The following is a 17,978-nucleotide window of genomic DNA, read 5'->3' on the forward strand; positions in this document are numbered from 1 at the left end:
GCCTTCACGAGATCTTGCGTACGTCACCGTCTGTCGCCATCTTGGACCCTGGCTGAGCAATAAATTCCCCGGGCCGCCGCGCGCACTCCTTCTCGAGGCGCGCCTCTCCGGGAGAGAGCTCGGATCCCGCGTCCCCGTCCCGGCCTTGCAGTGCCGGTGTCCGCGTGGCGCGGAGCGAGGGTAGGCCCCCGCGTTGCTTCTTTGCCCGGCTCCAAGATGGACGGCGGCGGGGACGGGGGAGGCCGCTCTGGGGGAGCACGTGGCGTGCCGCTGGCCCGCGCCCGGGGCTGCTGGGATGGTGGCGGAGTCCAGCGGCCTCCAGCCGCCGTCCGGCAAGGAGGCCGGCGGAGGCGGGGCCGCGGCCGCCCCTGAAAGGCGCCCCGGCGGCGGCCCAGCCTCTTCTTTCCTCGCACAGCCAGACAGCCCCTGCTCGAGGCCCGCGTCGCCATGGCCGCGGTTCCCGAGTTGCTGGAGCAGCAGGATGAGGACCGCAGCAAGGTGAGGTCCTCTCTGCTTTGCTCCCTCCCTAGGGCCGGAGGTCCCGCCGGCCTTTCTGGGGTGCCTGTTCCTTGGGGTTTCGGGCGGTCCTCGCAAGGGAAGCGCTTGCAAGACTCGGAGCTCCCTTCCACCCCATTCCCTTTATAAGTGTTTTCATGTGGGGGTCTCTGCACCCTCATCCTCTGGCCAGGTGGGACCCCGATTCTTGACAGACGCTCTGCCAGTCTTTTGATTGCGGCTGATAACCTGGAGGAGACCTTTCCTTAGGAGCGTGTTTCAAGATTCCCGAAACTCAACTCCTTGGTCATTGAAAGCGAATCGGAGGCTCGCTGGCGATTCCTACTCCGTTTTAAGAAAACGGCCTTTTCGTTTAAGCAAGTGGGAAAATTCCATCAAGACTCTGTAGCATGTTTCTTGCAACTTAAAAAAGCTTTTTGTGTCCTTGCGGGAGTTGTAGTTTTTAGTAAATCCTGTGTGTTAATCTAAGCCCCGGGCTGCAAAATATCTTGAAGTCGGGTGCAATAAATGGAGGTTACTATGTAGGCAATTAAAGATCCCACTTTATTGGTCCTCTAAATTTGAGTTTTGCACAAGTAAGTTATGAGTCACAATTTTGTGTGCAGAGTCGTCAGTATAGTTTTTCCAACACATGAGTTTAAAAGGAATCTAAAGAACTATTAGGAGCTCTTAACATTTTAAGAATGCCTCTATTAGATTTTTTTTTTTAAAGTATTTGAATGGACAAACTTTCTTATAGTAAGTAAATACCATTCTGGAACACCAGTTGGATTGTTCCAACAACGGTGCTGTTGAAACAAGGGACTGTATTGAAATAGAACTTTGTACGTGATGTTTTATTTCTTTTACTCCAGAAGAATTAGCGACTTTTCTCTCCCCTAGCATTTATAATAGGTACTGGGTGGGATTTTGATGGCATTTTTTTTTCTCGTTTTCTGATACCTGTGTCCTTGTAACTTGGAGTAGAATGAGCTATGTAAGAAGACTTGATCGCGTCTATATTAATTCCTATATAAATGTAGTTTTAAAATGAATTCGCTGTCACCCTGATCCAGCAAAATTGGAGATGGTTAAGGGTTTAATGCGTGCGGATACATACCTACAGTGGAGAGAATTACATAGCTTTTGCTTCCTTCCCGTTTGAGTTAGAGAAATAGAGGGAAATTACTGCTTATATAGCACGTGGTTTCGTTTTTGTTATCTGACCTGTACTAGGCTGGCGGATCTGGTCTGGGTGGCAGAAGTTACCTGAAGGAAATTTGGCAAGTGTCAAAATGGAACTGGAGTCCAAGTTGGGCAAATTTGTCAACTAATATATTTTACAATTTTATTTAAATGCTCTAATTTAGCTTGTCATTTCCACGAAGGTGTAATTCTTGAAGTTGATCTAGTTACTATTTCCTGGAATTAAACTAATAATTAGAATTGCGGGGATGTTAGTGAGAAATAGAACCCTGGAACTCAACCTCTATGCCTAAGTGCCTTGCACCTTTTTTGTCAGGCTTCCAATTACTGAAAGTCATTAAGTACTTGACATACCAGATTCATTGTCATGGTGGGGTCCGTCTAATTTAGGGTAGACAGGTGCAACAGCATTGTTTGTGTTGGGGTGTTGAGATTGTCCCTGGATAGTTCTTCGATTTTGAAAAGCTTGAGATTTTTTTGACTAGATGGAAGGGGTGTTCCTAGCCTGAAATTCCAGCTTCCTGGGGTAGAAGGCTCGCTTTAAGGCCAGCCTGGACTAGCTAGTGACACATTAAATCAAAAAAATTTTTTTTGAAAGGGTATATCCCTTTAATTCCAGCGTTTAGGAGGCAGAGGCCATGGGATCTCTGGAGACCAGCCTGGTAGATAATGGGGTTATAGTGAGACTGTCTCAAGAACAAGAAAACTCAGAAAACAGAAAGTTGAGCCTATTTTAGCACTCAATTCTACAGCCATTTTTAAACTAGGGATTCTCCTTGTTAGAGGGCTGGGAATGTACCAGTGTAACTTGTCTGTCATAACATGTGCAGTGCTCTGAACCCAATCCTTAGTGCCTATAATTGACTGGAACTTTGTCTTAGAGGATTGGTTACGTGGACTTAATGAAAGGACACCTGTGCTCCCCCACCTGCTGCTGTTTCTCTATAGACACTTGTGTTAACTGTGGTGGTTAGCCTTGAACTTTGACCAGTACTGTAACTAATCTAAATTTATCAGTTTTGTGCAGTGGAAGTTTTGCGTTGCAGTCATAGGACTCAGGAAGTGTGGCTTCTCAAAGCTGCCTACGCCTTAGTTCTGGATCAGCAACTGGCACATAATATCTTAGTGTCCCATTTGTGAGCAATTCAGCCTGTTATGATGTATTCAAGTTTTTGCTGTGTAAAGTAGCGTGCCAGCTTTTAGGTGATGTTCTGGGTTTGGATTAAGTATGATCTAAGTGCTTATTTGATGATATTTTATAAGTGACTAGCATCTGATCTAGAACCTCATTTTAACTCGGACTCTGTCAAATTGTTTTGGGAGCCTGTCTTTTTCATAGTTCATAGCTGACAGTTTGACTGGAGATGACAGTGGCCGCCTCTCTTATCTGTAAACATTGTCAGAAGTCCTTTGGCACTGAGCAAATTTACCCTTAGCTGAAAATCATGAGGTTAAGTCAGCTTTCTAAAATGGTGTCATGAGTGGGGTGAAGTTTGCCAGTACTGCGAGGGTTTAGATCTGTGGTTAATGGATTGTGAAAGGAAATAACATGCTACATTCAACTTGGATTGGTGACTGTTTGAAGCCTTTTCCAGATATTATCAGGAAATTTGCCTTTAATTTAGCATTACGTACAGCTGTGTTGTCAGTGCCAAGGTTCCCTTGCTACTGCACTCACAAAACCTTGTCCCTGAAAGACAGTACCCGCAATGCTAACACTATTCAGAAGCTTAACCTTCAGGATCAGGGTATTGGTCAGCATAGGCTGCCTAGTGGACTAGTAGCACGCACATACTTTTAAAAAAATTATTCTGCCGGGCGGTGGTGGCACACGCCTTTAATCCCAGCACTCGGGAGGCAGAGGCAGGCGGATCTCTGTGAGTTCGAGACCAGCCTGGTCTACAGAGCTAGTTCCAGGACAGGCTCCAAAGCCACAGAGAAACCCTGTCTCGAAAAACCAAAAAAAAAAAATTATTCTGTTTGGACATTATGTTGTGTTACAAACCTGAATGTCATAAGTTAGTCAGGTGTTCTAAAATGTAGTATGGTTACAATCTTGATACCTTGTGTTTTTTGAAAGAGTGTTTCTCTGGGACTGTATAACAGCCCTGGCTGTCCTGGAACTGCTTTGAGACAAGGCTGACCTCAGACTCAGAGATCTGCCTGCCTCTGTTTTCAGAGTGCTGGATATTAATTTTTGTAATCAGAAGGGTACTAACTACAGGGCAGACATCTTGTGGTAAACTTAACTTCAGTAATACATAAATTGAGAAATTTTTCTGTATGGTCTAACTTTTCAGTTTGTGTGGACATACGTGGAGTGGAAGTCAGAGGACACTTGTGGGAGTTTGTACCCCCCACCTGGGGATCTATGTTCAGGTTGGCCACAGGTGCCTTCTTGCTGGGTCCAGCACCTATTTCCTAGTAAGCCATCGAAGATCCTTTTTCTAGGAATCTAAAAGGAGGGAAGTGGAATCTTTTGCAATTATTTGATAATTGTCCAGATAGCTAAGATCCCTTGACATGACCCAAGGTAGCAATTTGCCATAATCTGACTAGTACCTGGGCTTGCAGCCTTGTGAAATGATGATTATGTTTATCCATTCGCTGAGTACGCTGCACTGACCTTCTTCCCAGTCTCAGTTCCTGTTTTGGGAACTTGGGGCTGAGTAGGCTCCAAATGCCCTGCTGTCTGCAGTGTTCTACTGTGGATTGCTTGTGTGTTGGTAGACTACTACTGGTAAGAATGGCTAGTGTCAGCAGGGATGGGCTCTCCGGATTCCATCTCACCAAGATGAGTGGTGCAAATCTGATCACTTCCTGCAGCCCTTCTCGTTCACGTTCATAAGTTATTTTTTTACATTTGTTGTGTGAATGGGCACCTCCCACTTGCAGAGGTAAGAGGAAAATGGCCTGACTGGCTGAGAGAGTATAGTGCCTATGGATGCTTCAGTTGCTTTTTGTGCACTAGTACCACATGTATTGACAGAACACATACAGATGAATTGCATGAATTTAGCTATCTTCGGAATAGGAGTAAACAGTAGGATTGATATTTGATTCACTTAACACAAAAATTTGAATTTAGGACTGTTACGTATATGTATGGTTTTCTGCATTAGAAATGGGAAATAGAAAAATTATTTAAATAAGAACAAGTATTTTTCTTTTGTGCTACTTTTTTTTGTATTGATCAAATGAAAATGGAAATAATTGGGAATGACACTGTGTATGACTAGGCCCTTTTCTCTCCCCCAAGGTTTTTTTGTGTAGCCCTGGCTCTCCTAGAACTTGCTCAGATCAGGCTGGCCTCTATCACATCTACATGTACTGCCTGGCGCTGTATGACTTCTTAACACTTTACAAAAGCTGGGCTAGATTGACAAAGCATTTTGATTGTATGGCACCTGTCTAAAGGAGAGCTTGCAAGTACTTTGACAACCTAAGCAGTTGGTTACCATGTCTCATTTTTGTTTCTCCTGTGTTCTGAGGTTTTGAAGTCATGTCTTAAACATTCTAGCTACTTGGTATCATCTGGCCTCATGCCACAGCCTTGTAAGTACTGAGACAACCCTTTTAAAGCTTTACCAGCAGTGTTTTAATCCTTGGAGGCCTGCAGGTCTCTTCTTGAGTTCAAGGTCTACATAGCAAGTACCAGGCCTTCCTCACCTTAAAGATATTTAACAATGCTTCTTTACTCTGGTGAAGTGGATAAATATACTTGCTGAGGGATAGATGTGGTAGGGAAATATTAAGTTTGTGCGAGAGTGGATATTGTTTTAAATTTGCTCTACAAATATTTTAAAGGGTCTCAGCAAGAGGTAACTATAATAAAAATCTGGCTTGCCCAAGGTTGGATTTGGTTCTGAAGCATGTTACCAACATGGTTACCTTCCCACTTATGATTTAAATGAATCTTCCCCTCTATCCCTAAGGCATTTGTCCCAAATTAGGCACATAGTTGGCCAATACTGTGAAGTAATCTTCAGTACTTTCATGCTTCAAGATCCAGGGAAAGGGGCTGAGTCAGCCAGGAATAGGGCTTGCTTTCAGAAGTTCCCAGCATCCATGTCAACAGCTCTGCCTGTGACACTAGCTCCAGGGGATCAGATCTGGCCTTAGCAACAAGAGGACAGACCAATAGACACAAACTCAAAAATTTTTCTTTAGAAGGAAGATTCATAGGGTCCGGGCTGAGGATACTCCGTAAGAATCCCATGGCAATCTAACAAAACCTACAGCACCAGGCATGAAAAACCTGGTTTCTAAAGCACGCTTACCATCTTTGAGAGGTTAATCGGAGTCGTCTAAGACATTCCCCCAAAATAAGGCTATTGGTATTGCCCCTGGTTGTTCCATGGGTAGAGGGTAAGTCCCTACTACTACTGAAGACACAGGGCCCAGAGATCCTCTGAGCTGGAAAGGACCTGATAGGAAAGACCTTTGAGTTTTCATGGTACAAAGAGGTGCTCTGCAAGTTTCCAAAAGAGAGAAGCAATCAACATTCCTGCCCACTATTGTACCTATGAAGCATGACTGCCTAAACATGACCTGAACAAAATAATTTTATGTTGGGTTACCCAACACGAGAAACTGAGTATTAGTTAGCATTAGGAAGGTTGAGAACCACTGAATAACATACTAACTCTAGTAACCTGGATTATGTGACTTTAAAAATAAGGGAATGAGCCAGGCAGTGGTGGCTCATGCCTTTAATCCCAGTTCCTGGGAAGCAGAGACTGGCTGATGCTCTGAGTTCAAGGCCAGACTGATCTACACAGTTACTCAACAGGGCAGCTAGGGCCCCACAGAGAGACTGTCTCAAAGGAAAAAAAAAGAATAAGGAAGTGATTATTCAGAAGTATGGGCATTGTTGCTGAGTTCAAGAAAATACACCCAAGAGAAGTGTCTTAAAGATAGGCTGCCCTGTGTATTTACTAGTACTGCCATTTCTGAAACCTGGCTGTTGGTTTTATTCCTATCCTAAGCCCACCTGACCATAACAGTCATGAAATATGAAATGACAGCTTGCCTTTGCAGTTTATATGTTGATAATTTTTGGAGGCTGTGTCTACTTAATAACAGAAAAGGAAGGTTGCTTATCAGAAATGTCAGAATTAAGCAAAGTTATGATTTTAAAATTCCCTTGAACTTCAGGCTTTCAAGTGTGTTCAGCCTCTTGGCATATACTCTGGTTAGAAGAAAACTCATGTTCTTATAGTAAGCTTATTCTGTAGTCTGTAAGTGCATATTTTTTAGCTGTGGACTCTGCAGGGATCTCAGATGGGCATGTAGGAAACTGAGCAGAGTGCATTTGGGCAAACTGGTGCTTATGCTGAGGTATCAGATATTTTTGGTATGGTAGTATTTGTATAAATTTCGTTTTTTCGAGACAGGGTTTCTCTGTATCTCTGGCCTGGAACTCACCCTTTAGACCATGCTTGCCTTGAACTCAACAGAGGTCCACCTGCCTCTGCCTTCTGAGTGCTGGGATTAAAAACATGTGCTACCACTGCTAGGTAGTTAAGTATATTTCTGAGTGCCTGACTTTTTTTTTGGAAAATGTTTTCTAAAACTATTATATTTCATATGGTATATGTTGAATGTATTCATACACACCAGCTTCTTCTATAACCACCTTCCCTTATCCAACTTTGAGATTTTTTTTTTTCTTTTCCCGAATCAAGTCCAGATTGTATGGCCCAGTTTGATCTTAGGAGTGGGACATGCCAAACTCAGTTTCAGGGATATGAAGAAGAAAAACAGCTGGGTTTAGTGAATTTTGAAAGTGTTTGCTTTTATTGGGGTCATTTGTTTTGGTGGTGCTAGAGTTTCAGTTCCTAGATTTATTTAGAGGCCTTTCTACCCAGGATCGTCTTGCCTGAGAGCGACATCTCTGACTGTGCCAGTCTGAGCTAGTGTAGACCCTTTTTTACTTGGTAATGAAGGGATGGAAACAGGGTCTCATGTAGCTCTGGCTGTCCACTTTGTAGACCAGGCTGTCTTGAACTCAAAGAGATCTGTGAGTGCTAGGATTAAAGGTGTGCACCACCATGTCCTGTTACTCTAGACCTTATAGATCTTTGGATGGTATGGCCGTTGGTCACATCATTAAAGAACACTTGCTGGCTTTCCCACTCCCAGTGGGAAATAACTCTCTGAACTAAACATGTGACTGGTAATTAAAATGTATTTCAGCTCAGATCTGTGTCTGTGGACCTGAATGTTGACCCTTCGCTTCAGATTGACATACCTGATGCTCTCAGTGAGAGAGATAAGGTCAAATTTACAGTGCACACCAAGGTAAGTGATAGAATAACCTCTATTCTATAATACTATTATAGGTTGCCTTTTCAGATGAATGTGGAAAGAGATTTCTTGAGCTGAAATGGTTAGTGTTTTTAGGGGTAGTTATGAAACTTCTGAGAACTTGAGCTTCCGTCTTGCCTGTGGAGAGTTCCTCTCCACGTGTTGTGCTTCTGTTGGTTCCTGCCTGCTGGGGTGGAGCCCTTAACAAGCAGCTGTGCAGCTCAACCACTTTCACAGCTTTAACTCTCCCTTTTGCTTTTCATTTGCATATGAGGTAAATCACTGGGATGAAAAGGAAGCCAAGGACAATTTCCAGAGCCTTAGTAAACTGGTAGAGACAATGATATGTTGATGTTCTGTTTGTGACTGTAAAGTTGTTAACTTCCTAGAACTTTTACTACACAGCAAGCTTCTAAAGGTCTTGTGCAGAGTATTTCCTAGAGAGAAGACTGTTAAGCTACCTAGGTCTGTGGTATTGATTGTGATGCTCCCATTGTGAAGCCTAGGGAATGAATCTTTATCTAATGGTGGGTAACCACTTTTTCTCTTTACAGACCACGCTGCCCACATTTCAGAGCCCAGAGTTTTCTGTTACAAGGCAGCATGAAGACTTCGTGTGGCTGCATGACACTCTTACTGAAACAACAGATTATGCCGGGCTTATTGTGAGTTCATTTTAGTGAAAAATCAGATTATTTAACTTGTACCTTGCTTTTTATTTAAAGAGACTGTATTTTGCAGTGGTTTGTAAAAATTTTATTTCCTCTGACTATTTTTGTCCATTAACTGTTGAAAACATTTAAAATCTGACTAGTACAGGAGCAGTGAGCCTACAGACAGGTCTGTGCTTATTATATAAGTAAGGCAGAGTCTTAACTTTATTTTTGGTTTTTCTCATCTGTCTTATTTATTTTGAGACAGGGTTTCTCTGTAGCTTTTGAACCTCTTCCTGGAACTAGCTCTCGTAGGCCAGGCTGGCCTCGAACTCAATGAGATCCACCTGTCTCTGCCACCCAAGTGCGGGAATTAAAGGCATGTGGGACCACCGCCCGGCTTCTTTTGTCTTTTTTAACAATTTATTTTAAAATCTGTGTATTTGTGTCTGTGAGTGTGGATGCCCACAGGTCAGAGGAGTGTCTTAGCCCCTAGAGCCGGATTTTACAGTGCTTGCATCTACTATGAATTGAACTTAACCACTGAGCCATCTCTCCAGCCTTCTGGGTGTCTCCTTTACAGCTACCCAAGGCACCAGTAGGATTAAGTTACAGGACGTCTTGAGTATTAGTATGGTAAAATTCCTGAGTGGTACTTAGAGTGACAGAGACAGTTGGCAGAGCTTGTGGCTAGATTTTAAATGGTTTAAAATGTATATCCTGTCCAGCTGAGCAGAAGGAAGAGTGTCCTGTTAGTGATTTCTCTCTTGTTCTTTGATATGGGATCTCAGCTCAAGATGACCTGGAACTTGAGCTATCTGTTCCTGGGTGCTGTATACCATAGTTGTCTGTAATTTCTTACATTGAATCATTACTTATTTCTTTTCTGTTCAGGAATGTTAATTTAAAAATAATTAAACTTGGTTTTGTGATGTGGAGGATCAAACACTAGGTAGGGAACTCTACCTGAGTTAGATCTCCAACACCAAAGTGAGAATCTTTAGAAATGGGAATTCTTTTGGGTGTATATGGAAACCTCGTTCTTAATGATTAGTCATCATTAGCATTGATTGTACCTGTTCTAAGCTGACAGTGAAGTGTATGTGTACTGTGGTGTTCTGCCACTAGACTAAAACTGAAAAGATGATAGCATTCAATGCTCTCTGAGGAGGTTTTGTTTTTTGAGATAGTTTTTCTGTGTAGCCTTGACTGTCCTAGAACTATCTCTGTTGATGAGGTTGGCCTTGAACACAGAGATCCGCATGCCTCTGCTTTAAGAATGCTGGGATTAAGGTCTGCCACCATGCCCAGCTAGGATAATTCCTTTGTGAAAGGTCAGAAAGAATTAGGTTTGCCGATCCCCCACCACACACACACTCCATTGGGGTGGCCATCTTCATTGGCAGTCCTGATGAGATCACAGCTACCATATATATAGCCACTGGGATAAAATTACTTGTCTCTGCTATAGATCCCTCCTGCTCCTACAAAGCCAGACTTTGATGGCCCTCGAGAGAAGATGCAGAAACTGGGAGAAGGGGAAGGATCTATGACAAAAGAAGAATTTGCCAAGATGAAGCAAGAACTGGAAGCGTAAGTGAATTTTCTTACTCTCTGTTCTGACAGAAGCACACAGGAACCGAGTGACAAAGACCTAGTGTTAAAAATAGGGACCATATTTTGTAGATTTTGACATGTTAGATGGGGTGCTTCAGGAACTTCGCTGTAGAAGGTAGCTAATGCTGCCGCAGAGTTTTGAATGACCACATAAGTACCTTCAAAGTGTAGGCCAGGGCCACAGATTATTAACATCTTAAAAGTTTGCACACAAACCAGCTAGTTATGAGACAGCAAATTGCATGTAAGCTTGGGGTCTCAGACTGCAGCAAATTCAGTTACCATTTGCAGCACTTTTTAACCTTCATTGGTTTATTCTACTACTTCCAAAATGGCAGCTACCGAATTAACTAGCTACTGAGCTGAGTTATAGTGTTTAGGTCAGTCTAGTTGCAGTGTTTTCTTTAGTGATCATGAACAGAAGAGTGGAGTTAAGGAGTGAGCTGTATTGGGCAGGAATTGAGCAATGCCAATTGAATTCTTTATGCACATGTTTTTTCAGTGAGTATCTTGCTGTCTTTAAGAAGACTGTGTCTTCCCATGAAGTTTTTCTTCAGCGACTTTCTTCTCACCCTGTTCTCAGTAAAGACCGCAACTTTCATGTTTTCCTGGAATATGATCAGGATGTAAGGCAATTTTTTCCATTTCCATATTTGGAATTGTAAAATATGAGCTTCTTGAGTTTAAATTTATCTGTACAGAAAAAGGTAGAGAAACAATGCTTTCTCTTCTGCTTAGATCCCTATATAGCTCACTTCGAAAAAAAAAACACTGCAAGAACACCCCCCCCCCAGACTAGTTTCCTTCCTTCTGGTTTAATATTGGAAGAATTGAAATTCATGTACCTTTATTCTGTAGTTATTTTTTAAGTCTGTTTTTTCATGTATATTAAGCAAGCCCTGATTTAGGAAACCTTTAATCTCAGCAGATTTCTGTGAGTTGGAAGCTCAGTGAATCTCTGTATATATAGTAAGTTCTAGGAGAGCTGGAGCTGCATAGTGAGATGTCTCAAAAGGGAAAAACATCTTTAAATTCTTGATCAATAGGATCAAATAGGACTTGGTACCTCCATGATTCAGAAATGTTAGGGTAGCCTTTTAGAATATGGTAGTCTGTTTGATATTAGCCACTCAGTGTTGTGGATTTAATGGTTTGAGGAAGGATTACCTATGCTAGTAAACATGTTTCTTGTGTGATTACTAAGATATGCTAGCAGAAACAGATGCCATATCAAACTTCTTTTGGAATTTCCTTCCTTTAGCTAAGCGTTAGGCGGAAAAATACCAAAGAGATGTTTGGTGGCTTTTTTAAAAGTGTGGTGAAGAGTGCTGATGAAGTCCTTTTTTCTGGAGTGAAGGTAAGAAGCTTGGGCTCTTTCAGAAAATTCTTGGTTTCATGGGAATAGATGGTTTTCTTTGGAGAAGGGGATTGTTTATGAGACAGGCACTTTAGGCAGTGGGGGTGTCCCCCCCCCCCCCCCCGTTTTGGATTTCTCAAGACAGGGCTTCTCTGTAGCTCTGGCTGTACTGTACCAGCCTGGTCTCGATGCAGGCTCTTATCTGCTAGTCTATGTCTCCTAAGTGCTGGGATTAAAGGTATGGGTCACCATGCCTGGTAACTCAACTTACATTTACTTCCTCAGAATACCCTTTCTCCAACATGAACTTTTTCATCCTTGGATCCTTTTTTGGAAAGATGTAGGTTACTGATGGAAAAAGAAAATAAGCTATAGCAGAACAAGGTGTCACAGGGCTGTCTATGAACCTTGTAGGGAGGTGGAAGCCACACTGTGACATAGCATGACCCTGACTGATAAAAACAAGTATTAGGTATGTAGATCTGTAGTCCTGAAGTCCTCAGATTCACAGAGTATGCTGGTGCCTGCTTAGCTGGACACAAATAAGGAGTTGGTTCGCCTTTCTTGATAGGAACTCAACTTTACAACCTTGAATGGCCTTGATCCTCCTGGCTTTTCCTCAAAAGGTGTTTGCTACCAGACCTTGTGGGAACTAAATTTTAAATCTTACATATACTAGATTTTATGTACTTAGTACAAGAGAACGTGTTTACTGATGTTGCTATATGCTGAAATTACTGTTTTTGAATGTTGTCAAGATTAAAGTTAGCATTTGGCTTTTGTTTGTGGAGTGGATAGAGCTCATAGAAGTTAATGAAAAAAAAGTTCTATTCTTGTTCATGAATGCCTTATTTCTTCACACTGAGTGCCTTCCTGTTCTTCGTAAACAGTGATTTTGACAGCTATTGCCTCTCCAGGGATTGATAAGGGAGCTTTGGGCACAGGTGCTAAGAGAAAGGAAAGATTGGAAATGGAGTTCAAATCAAAAACAAGACAAAAACGTGGACACACAGTTACACAAATAAAATGGTATCAAGGCTAGGTATCAGTGCCTCCCTGACAACTGCACAAGAATACTTGGGTATAGAGGGTATCAGTATTGACCATTCGTGCAGTGCTCTACTAGTGCAGCCTGTTAGTACTTGACTTGTCGTCAGTCTTGGGAATTGTAAGTATGAAAGTCTCCTGGTAATCTAGTGTGTACAGGTTGATTGTTAATAACCATTTTGTTTAGATTGGAGTCCAACCTAGGCTTGTTTGCTCTATTATTCTTGATATTTTTGCTTAAGTTTCTCCTTCCTTTTTAGGAGGTGGATGACTTCTTTGAACAAGAGAAGAACTTCCTTATTAACTATTACAACAGGATCAAGGATTCCTGTGCTAAAGCTGACAAAATGACCAGATCTCATAAAAGTAAATACCTTTACCCACTCGGCCACTTAGAGCTCTGTGTATGTGCTGCTGTCAGATAACAAGATCTGTGCTTGTTTCTCCAGGTGTCGCTGATGACTACATCCATACTGCAGCCTGCTTGCACAGCTTGGCCTTAGAAGAACCCACAGTCATCAAAAAGTAAGTCTGCAGTTCAAGCAAAGTGCTTCCCTCACTTATGCAAGGCCCTTGCTTAGTTCATCCCATAGACCTTTACTTTTCCCAGATCTTCTCCACAGTGAGGCACAATGAAAAGGGGACCAGGTCTGGCCTAGCCTTCACAAAGCCCTGTACTTCCACCACTTAGGAGACAGGAGGATCAGATATTCAAAGTCACCCTTGGCATAGTGATATTGAGACAAGGTTGAGCTATATGAGTAGAGCCCCAGCTTTAGACACATTAAAAACCCAAGAATTAGTGCTGTTTTTCAGTTCTGTCCTGGAACATAATCTAATCAAATGTAATTTTTAGCATCCAAGTCTTAAATGCACTTTCCTTGTTAAGGTATGGTTACCTTTGAAAAGGCACTCTCTGGCCTTTTGATGCTTGGTTCTTTTTGCTGGGTGTTGGCCTTAACTTTTTCAGGAGACCTGATTATGAGACTTTTGGCCTTGGTCACTTCTTAGACTTACATCAGTCCTGGGATTTTCAGGTTTTTCCTTACATACTTCGTTCTGACTTGGAAGTTTGAGACAGATGAGATGAGTGCTTAGGGGGTGGTTCTCAGTAGCTAAGGAGCCATTCCTGGAACTCACTCTGTAGACCAGGCTAGCCTTAAATTCACAGAAATCTGCCTGCCTCTGCCTACCAGATGCTGGTACTAAAGGCATGTAACACCACTATTCAGCTAACCTTATAAATATTGTGATTTTAAGAGATAACTCTTAGGAGATCATAGAGAACTGTGACCTTCTATATGCTTTCAGGTACCTGTTGAAGGTTGCAGAGCTATTTGAAAAACTGAGGGTAAGTTTTGAGTTGGTCTTGGTAATAATTTAGTTAAGGTCCCTAGATTTGATTTCTGCCTGGGTGGTAACTGGTGACCTTTACTTGTTTAAATTAGAAAGTGGAAGGTCGAGTCTCATCAGATGAAGATTTAAAACTGACAGAACTCCTCCGATACTACATGCTCAACATAGAGGCTGCAAAGGTAAAGTTTAGCCCATGAGCAGTGCTGTTATCTTGCCCAATAGAAATTTAATGCTTAAGATAGTTCCTTTGGGCCTCAAAGGAATGTTGCTTTATATTGGGGTACGCGTGTTTGAGATGTGTGCACGCGTGTGAATAATCCTGAGAATAACCTTACGGATTTTTTCCTTCTGTGTCATGCATTTTTCCCTCTTAAACAGATCATCTTACTGATCTAGGACTTATACGGTAGGTTTCAAGGATATTAGACACATGGTTTTATTTTAAATTAGGTGGCTCCTGGTGCTGCTGATTTCCAGAAATGGGATTTGAGGGGCAGGGTGTTCCTCTCTGGGTTGTGACTCAGAGGCATTCTTCTTAACTCTGCAGCAAATATGCTTGTTTGATATATAGTGCTTCCTTTTTTGATACAATTTCAGTTTTTTGTTCAACTAGAAGGAAGTTTTCATCTGGGTTTTTCTTCTGTATTAGGATTATGAATGTTGGGAATTGGGCACGCTCATTTTGTAGGTGGAGCCCCTTAGCACCCTTCTGGTGCTAAGGATCAATCCTAGAGGTATTCTTGGCGAGTACTATACCAATAAGCTATATCCTCGGTGCCTTGTGACATTTTGAGATTATGTTGGATAAAGGGGCTAGAGAGATGTGTCACAGTTAACATCCATGTCAGGTGTACCTCCCACTCTAGGGATCTGATAACTCCAGACTTGTATGCAAATGCACATAGCTACATAAATAAAATCTTAAAGCTAGAGAAATGGGCCACAGTCTCGGCTTTTATTATTTCAAAGTGTTGGTATTCTTTAGTCTACCTTTGTATGTGTCTAGACATTTCATTTTTGGGTACACAATATTTTTCTTTTTGTTCGCTGGAGATTATGTCATAGCTATTAATTTTCTTTCCAGGATCTGCTATACAGACGCACAAAAGCCCTAATTGACTATGAGAATTCAAACAAAGCTTTGGACAAAGCCCGGTTAAAAAGCAAAGATGTCAAGTTGGCTGAGACTCACCAGCAGGAATGCTGCCAGAAATTTGAACAGCTTTCTGAATCTGCAAAAGAAGGTTAAGCGTTTCTTCTGTGCTCAGTTTTTTTTTTTTTTTTTTTTTTTTGGTTTTTCGAGACAGGGTTTCTCTGTGGCTTTGGAGCCTGTCCTGGAACTAGCTCTGTAGACCAGGCTGGTCTCGAACTCACAGAGATCCGCCTGCCTCTGCCTCCCGAGTGCTGGGATTAAAGGCGTGCGCCACCTCCCCCGGCTTGTGCTCAGTTTTTATTTGGAAACATATTAACAAATTATGCAGAAGTAGTAACTCCTCCCTCCAGGTCTGGAATGCAATTCTGGTGGACTATCTCCCTACATTTGTGAGACTATGGGCTGTCCCCAGTAATACAAGAAAGGTGAATTTTAGTACTGAAGAAAATCCAGCTGTTCTTATTAGGTTGGGGAGGGGCTGGAGAGTTGGCTCAGTAGTTGAGAGAGAGTACTTGCTCTTACAGAGTTCCAGAAGCTCTCTGTATCTTGCCTTGATGGGCATGGGAAACAAAGCCTCAGTGTAAATACTAGAATGTATCTTATGATAGGACAGTGAACTTGAGTCATCCTTAATTCTTCAAGTTTTCATAAGGAAGGTCTGGAATCCTACCAAGGTGGAGGAAAGGATTACCCCAAATTTGGGCAGTCCTGGGCTGCCAGTTCTCTAACCAAGGCATGTTTATAGCCCACATGCCAGCAGTGTGTGCTATAAGAAAGTGCTGGAGGTCATTTTGAAAGGGGTTTTGAGTGGAAAAATTGATCTTCCTTATAGCTTGGTAATTTTAATTCTTTATTCCTACAGAACTGATAAACTTCAAACGGAAAAGAGTGGCAGCATTTAGAAAGAACCTAATCGAAATGTCTGAACTGGAAATAAAGCATGCCAGGGTGAGTTCTTTAACCCTGCATTTTAGGGACTGCCAGTTGATTGACCCACTATTGTGGAGATAGATTGACTTGAGGTTTAGAGTAATCTTTCTTGCCTCCCTCTCAGACCTGACAGGCCACTTTCTTAAGATATGTGATTTTTGTTAGTAAAGCTCTTCAGAACCTTGTGTGGTGGTATAAACCTTAAGAGGCTACTATCAACAAGAGAATTTCAAGTTTGATGGTGACTTGGACATAGTGAGATGCTGCCATTTAGTTACACATACCAAAAAGGGTATTTTAGTGCTTGAGTTTGTTTTTGAGGCTTGGAGCTTTGTAGCCTTAGCAGCTAGTGTGAACTCAGAGATCCCCCTGCCTCTGAAGTGTTGGGACCAAAAGTAAAAACTAAAAATTTATTGCTATGTGGTATGTACTTTGTGGTAGCTTGGCAGAGAAACTGAGTGGCATGTGCTTAATCCTGCACATGAACCATGGGTTAAAGAGTTTTGATCCTATATTTAAATCACAATTGAGTTTGGGTGGGCTCCGTAGATCACTGCCCTCGAAATAATGAAGGGCATAAATTTGGTCCCTGCTAACAGCAACAATCCTTACTGGGATTTTATCAAGTCTTTTTTTCTTCTGATTTTGGCATTAACAGAACAAGGTACAGGTTTGGGGTGTGGCAGGAGGAGTGGCCACTAGCTTCTTGTACTGGAGGAAAGTGCCAGCCCAGTTGGGCTACTTCCAATTGAGAATTCATGAGGAAAACTAGGTTTATTTCATTCACTTTCATAAACATGCCTTTTTTTTTCCCTAGAACAATGTCTCCCTCTTGCAGAGCTGCATTGACTTATTCAAGAACAACTGACCCGTTTTTACTCTGAAGACACCAGTGTGAAAGCCAGCATCACTTGCACTTAAATCATTATTGCAAAAGAAATAGCTTTGACTAGTTTAAAAATCATGTGAATAAATATTTTGATTTCTAAAAATCTTAACATTTAACCATGTTGGTTTAAAAATATTGTCATTGCATGTTACTTGGACATAACTAATCTTTTTTTCTTATGCATTTAATACCTCAAAGTAGGTAGAATCTAACAGATTCTCCTATAGATTGTCAGGAATTACTAATAAATGGTATGGAGATGTGTGCCTTCTGGAAATGAGAAGCCTGTGTCTGTCTCAGTGCAGGTGGCAGGTGCCTGCTTCTTTAATTGGGTAGATTTTGCTCCCTCTTGTCAAGATCACTTTAGGTGCTTGTACAGTAACAAGCAAGATCTCGTTTGTCTTTATATATCCTTTACAGATCCATTTTTGTGATTGGGATATAAATGCTTGAGGGAAAAGGAGAATGGGGTTCTGACGCTCCCTGATGGTGGGTCATGTGTGTTTGTGCTTTGGATGTTTTTATAGAAAGTATATAATAAAATAATCCATGTTATTATATGGAGTGTTCTTGCAGAAAACAAGACTAGAATGTGTCTTAAGAATGCTATTGTCATCTCCACAGGTAGAAAAGCTTCATTATCTGCTCAGTCTGGTACTCCTTACCTGTCTTCTCTAGGGATAGAGCCCAGGACTATGCAACTGGCCAAGCAATGTTTCTGCCCCCAGTATTTTTTTTTAAACAAGATTTGGCCTTGAATCGGGATTCAAGCCAAGAGTACAGGGAGGTGTGAGCTTAGACTATACCTTGAGAACTGTTCCCTTGTGGACATATTTGAGGATTTTTTTTGTTATTTTTTTTTAAAAAATATTTATTATGTATACAATATTCTCTGTGTAAACCTGCAGGCCAGAAGAGGGCACCAGACCCCGTTAAAGATGGTTGTGACGGGCTGGAGAGATGGCT

General features: G+C 41.9%; 1 protein-coding gene and 1 non-coding gene across 5 annotated transcripts; both read left to right on the forward strand.

Moving 5' to 3' along the window:
- Positions 1-40: 40 nt before the first annotated feature.
- On the forward strand, positions 41-17,567 carry Snx5 (sorting nexin 5). Of its 4 annotated transcripts, none has more exons than XM_041670676.1 (14): positions 41-180; positions 416-498; positions 7,900-8,004; positions 8,565-8,675; positions 10,135-10,256; positions 10,783-10,906; positions 11,542-11,637; positions 12,945-13,050; positions 13,134-13,209; positions 13,996-14,035; positions 14,133-14,219; positions 15,125-15,284; positions 16,056-16,141; positions 16,941-17,567. In XM_041670676.1, exons 2-14 carry the CDS (start codon positions 448-450, stop codon positions 16,989-16,991), a joined length of 1,215 nt encoding a protein of 404 aa, XP_041526610.1. In that variant the 5' UTR covers positions 41-180; positions 416-447; the 3' UTR covers positions 16,992-17,567. The 4 variants fall into 4 exon arrangements, with proteins under 4 accessions (XP_041526610.1, XP_041526611.1, XP_041526608.1 ...); XM_041670677.1 differs by having other exon boundaries at positions 7,905-8,004; XM_041670674.1 differs by lacking the exon at positions 41-180 and having other exon boundaries at positions 244-498; positions 7,905-8,004.
- LOC121460591 lies at positions 4,280-4,518 on the forward strand. Its single transcript, XR_005976081.1, has one exon. It is a non-coding gene; the product is annotated as a small nucleolar RNA SNORD17 (small nucleolar RNA).
- Positions 17,568-17,978: the final 411 nt, after the last annotated feature.

This window comes from Microtus oregoni, unplaced genomic scaffold, assembly GCF_018167655.1.
Source record: "Microtus oregoni isolate MIOR12 unplaced genomic scaffold, Mior012 000020F_ref0000438, whole genome shotgun sequence".
In the NCBI taxonomy this organism is placed as follows: domain Eukaryota; kingdom Metazoa; phylum Chordata; class Mammalia; order Rodentia; family Cricetidae; genus Microtus; species Microtus oregoni.

What these genes read in the sequence shown, in the direction of transcription:
- Snx5 (XM_041670674.1), top strand. Translation starts at nt 296, where the DNA reads ATGGTGGCGGAGTCCAGCGGCCTCCAGCCGCCGTCCGGCAAGGAGGCC. An exon ending in AATGACCAGATCTCATAAAA is followed by an intron (nt 13,051 to 13,133) that starts GTAAATACCTTT and finishes TTGTTTCTCCAG; the next exon opens with GTGTCGCTGATGACTACATC. An exon ending in GAACCCACAGTCATCAAAAA is followed by an intron (nt 13,210 to 13,995) that starts GTAAGTCTGCAG and finishes ATATGCTTTCAG; the next exon opens with GTACCTGTTGAAGGTTGCAG.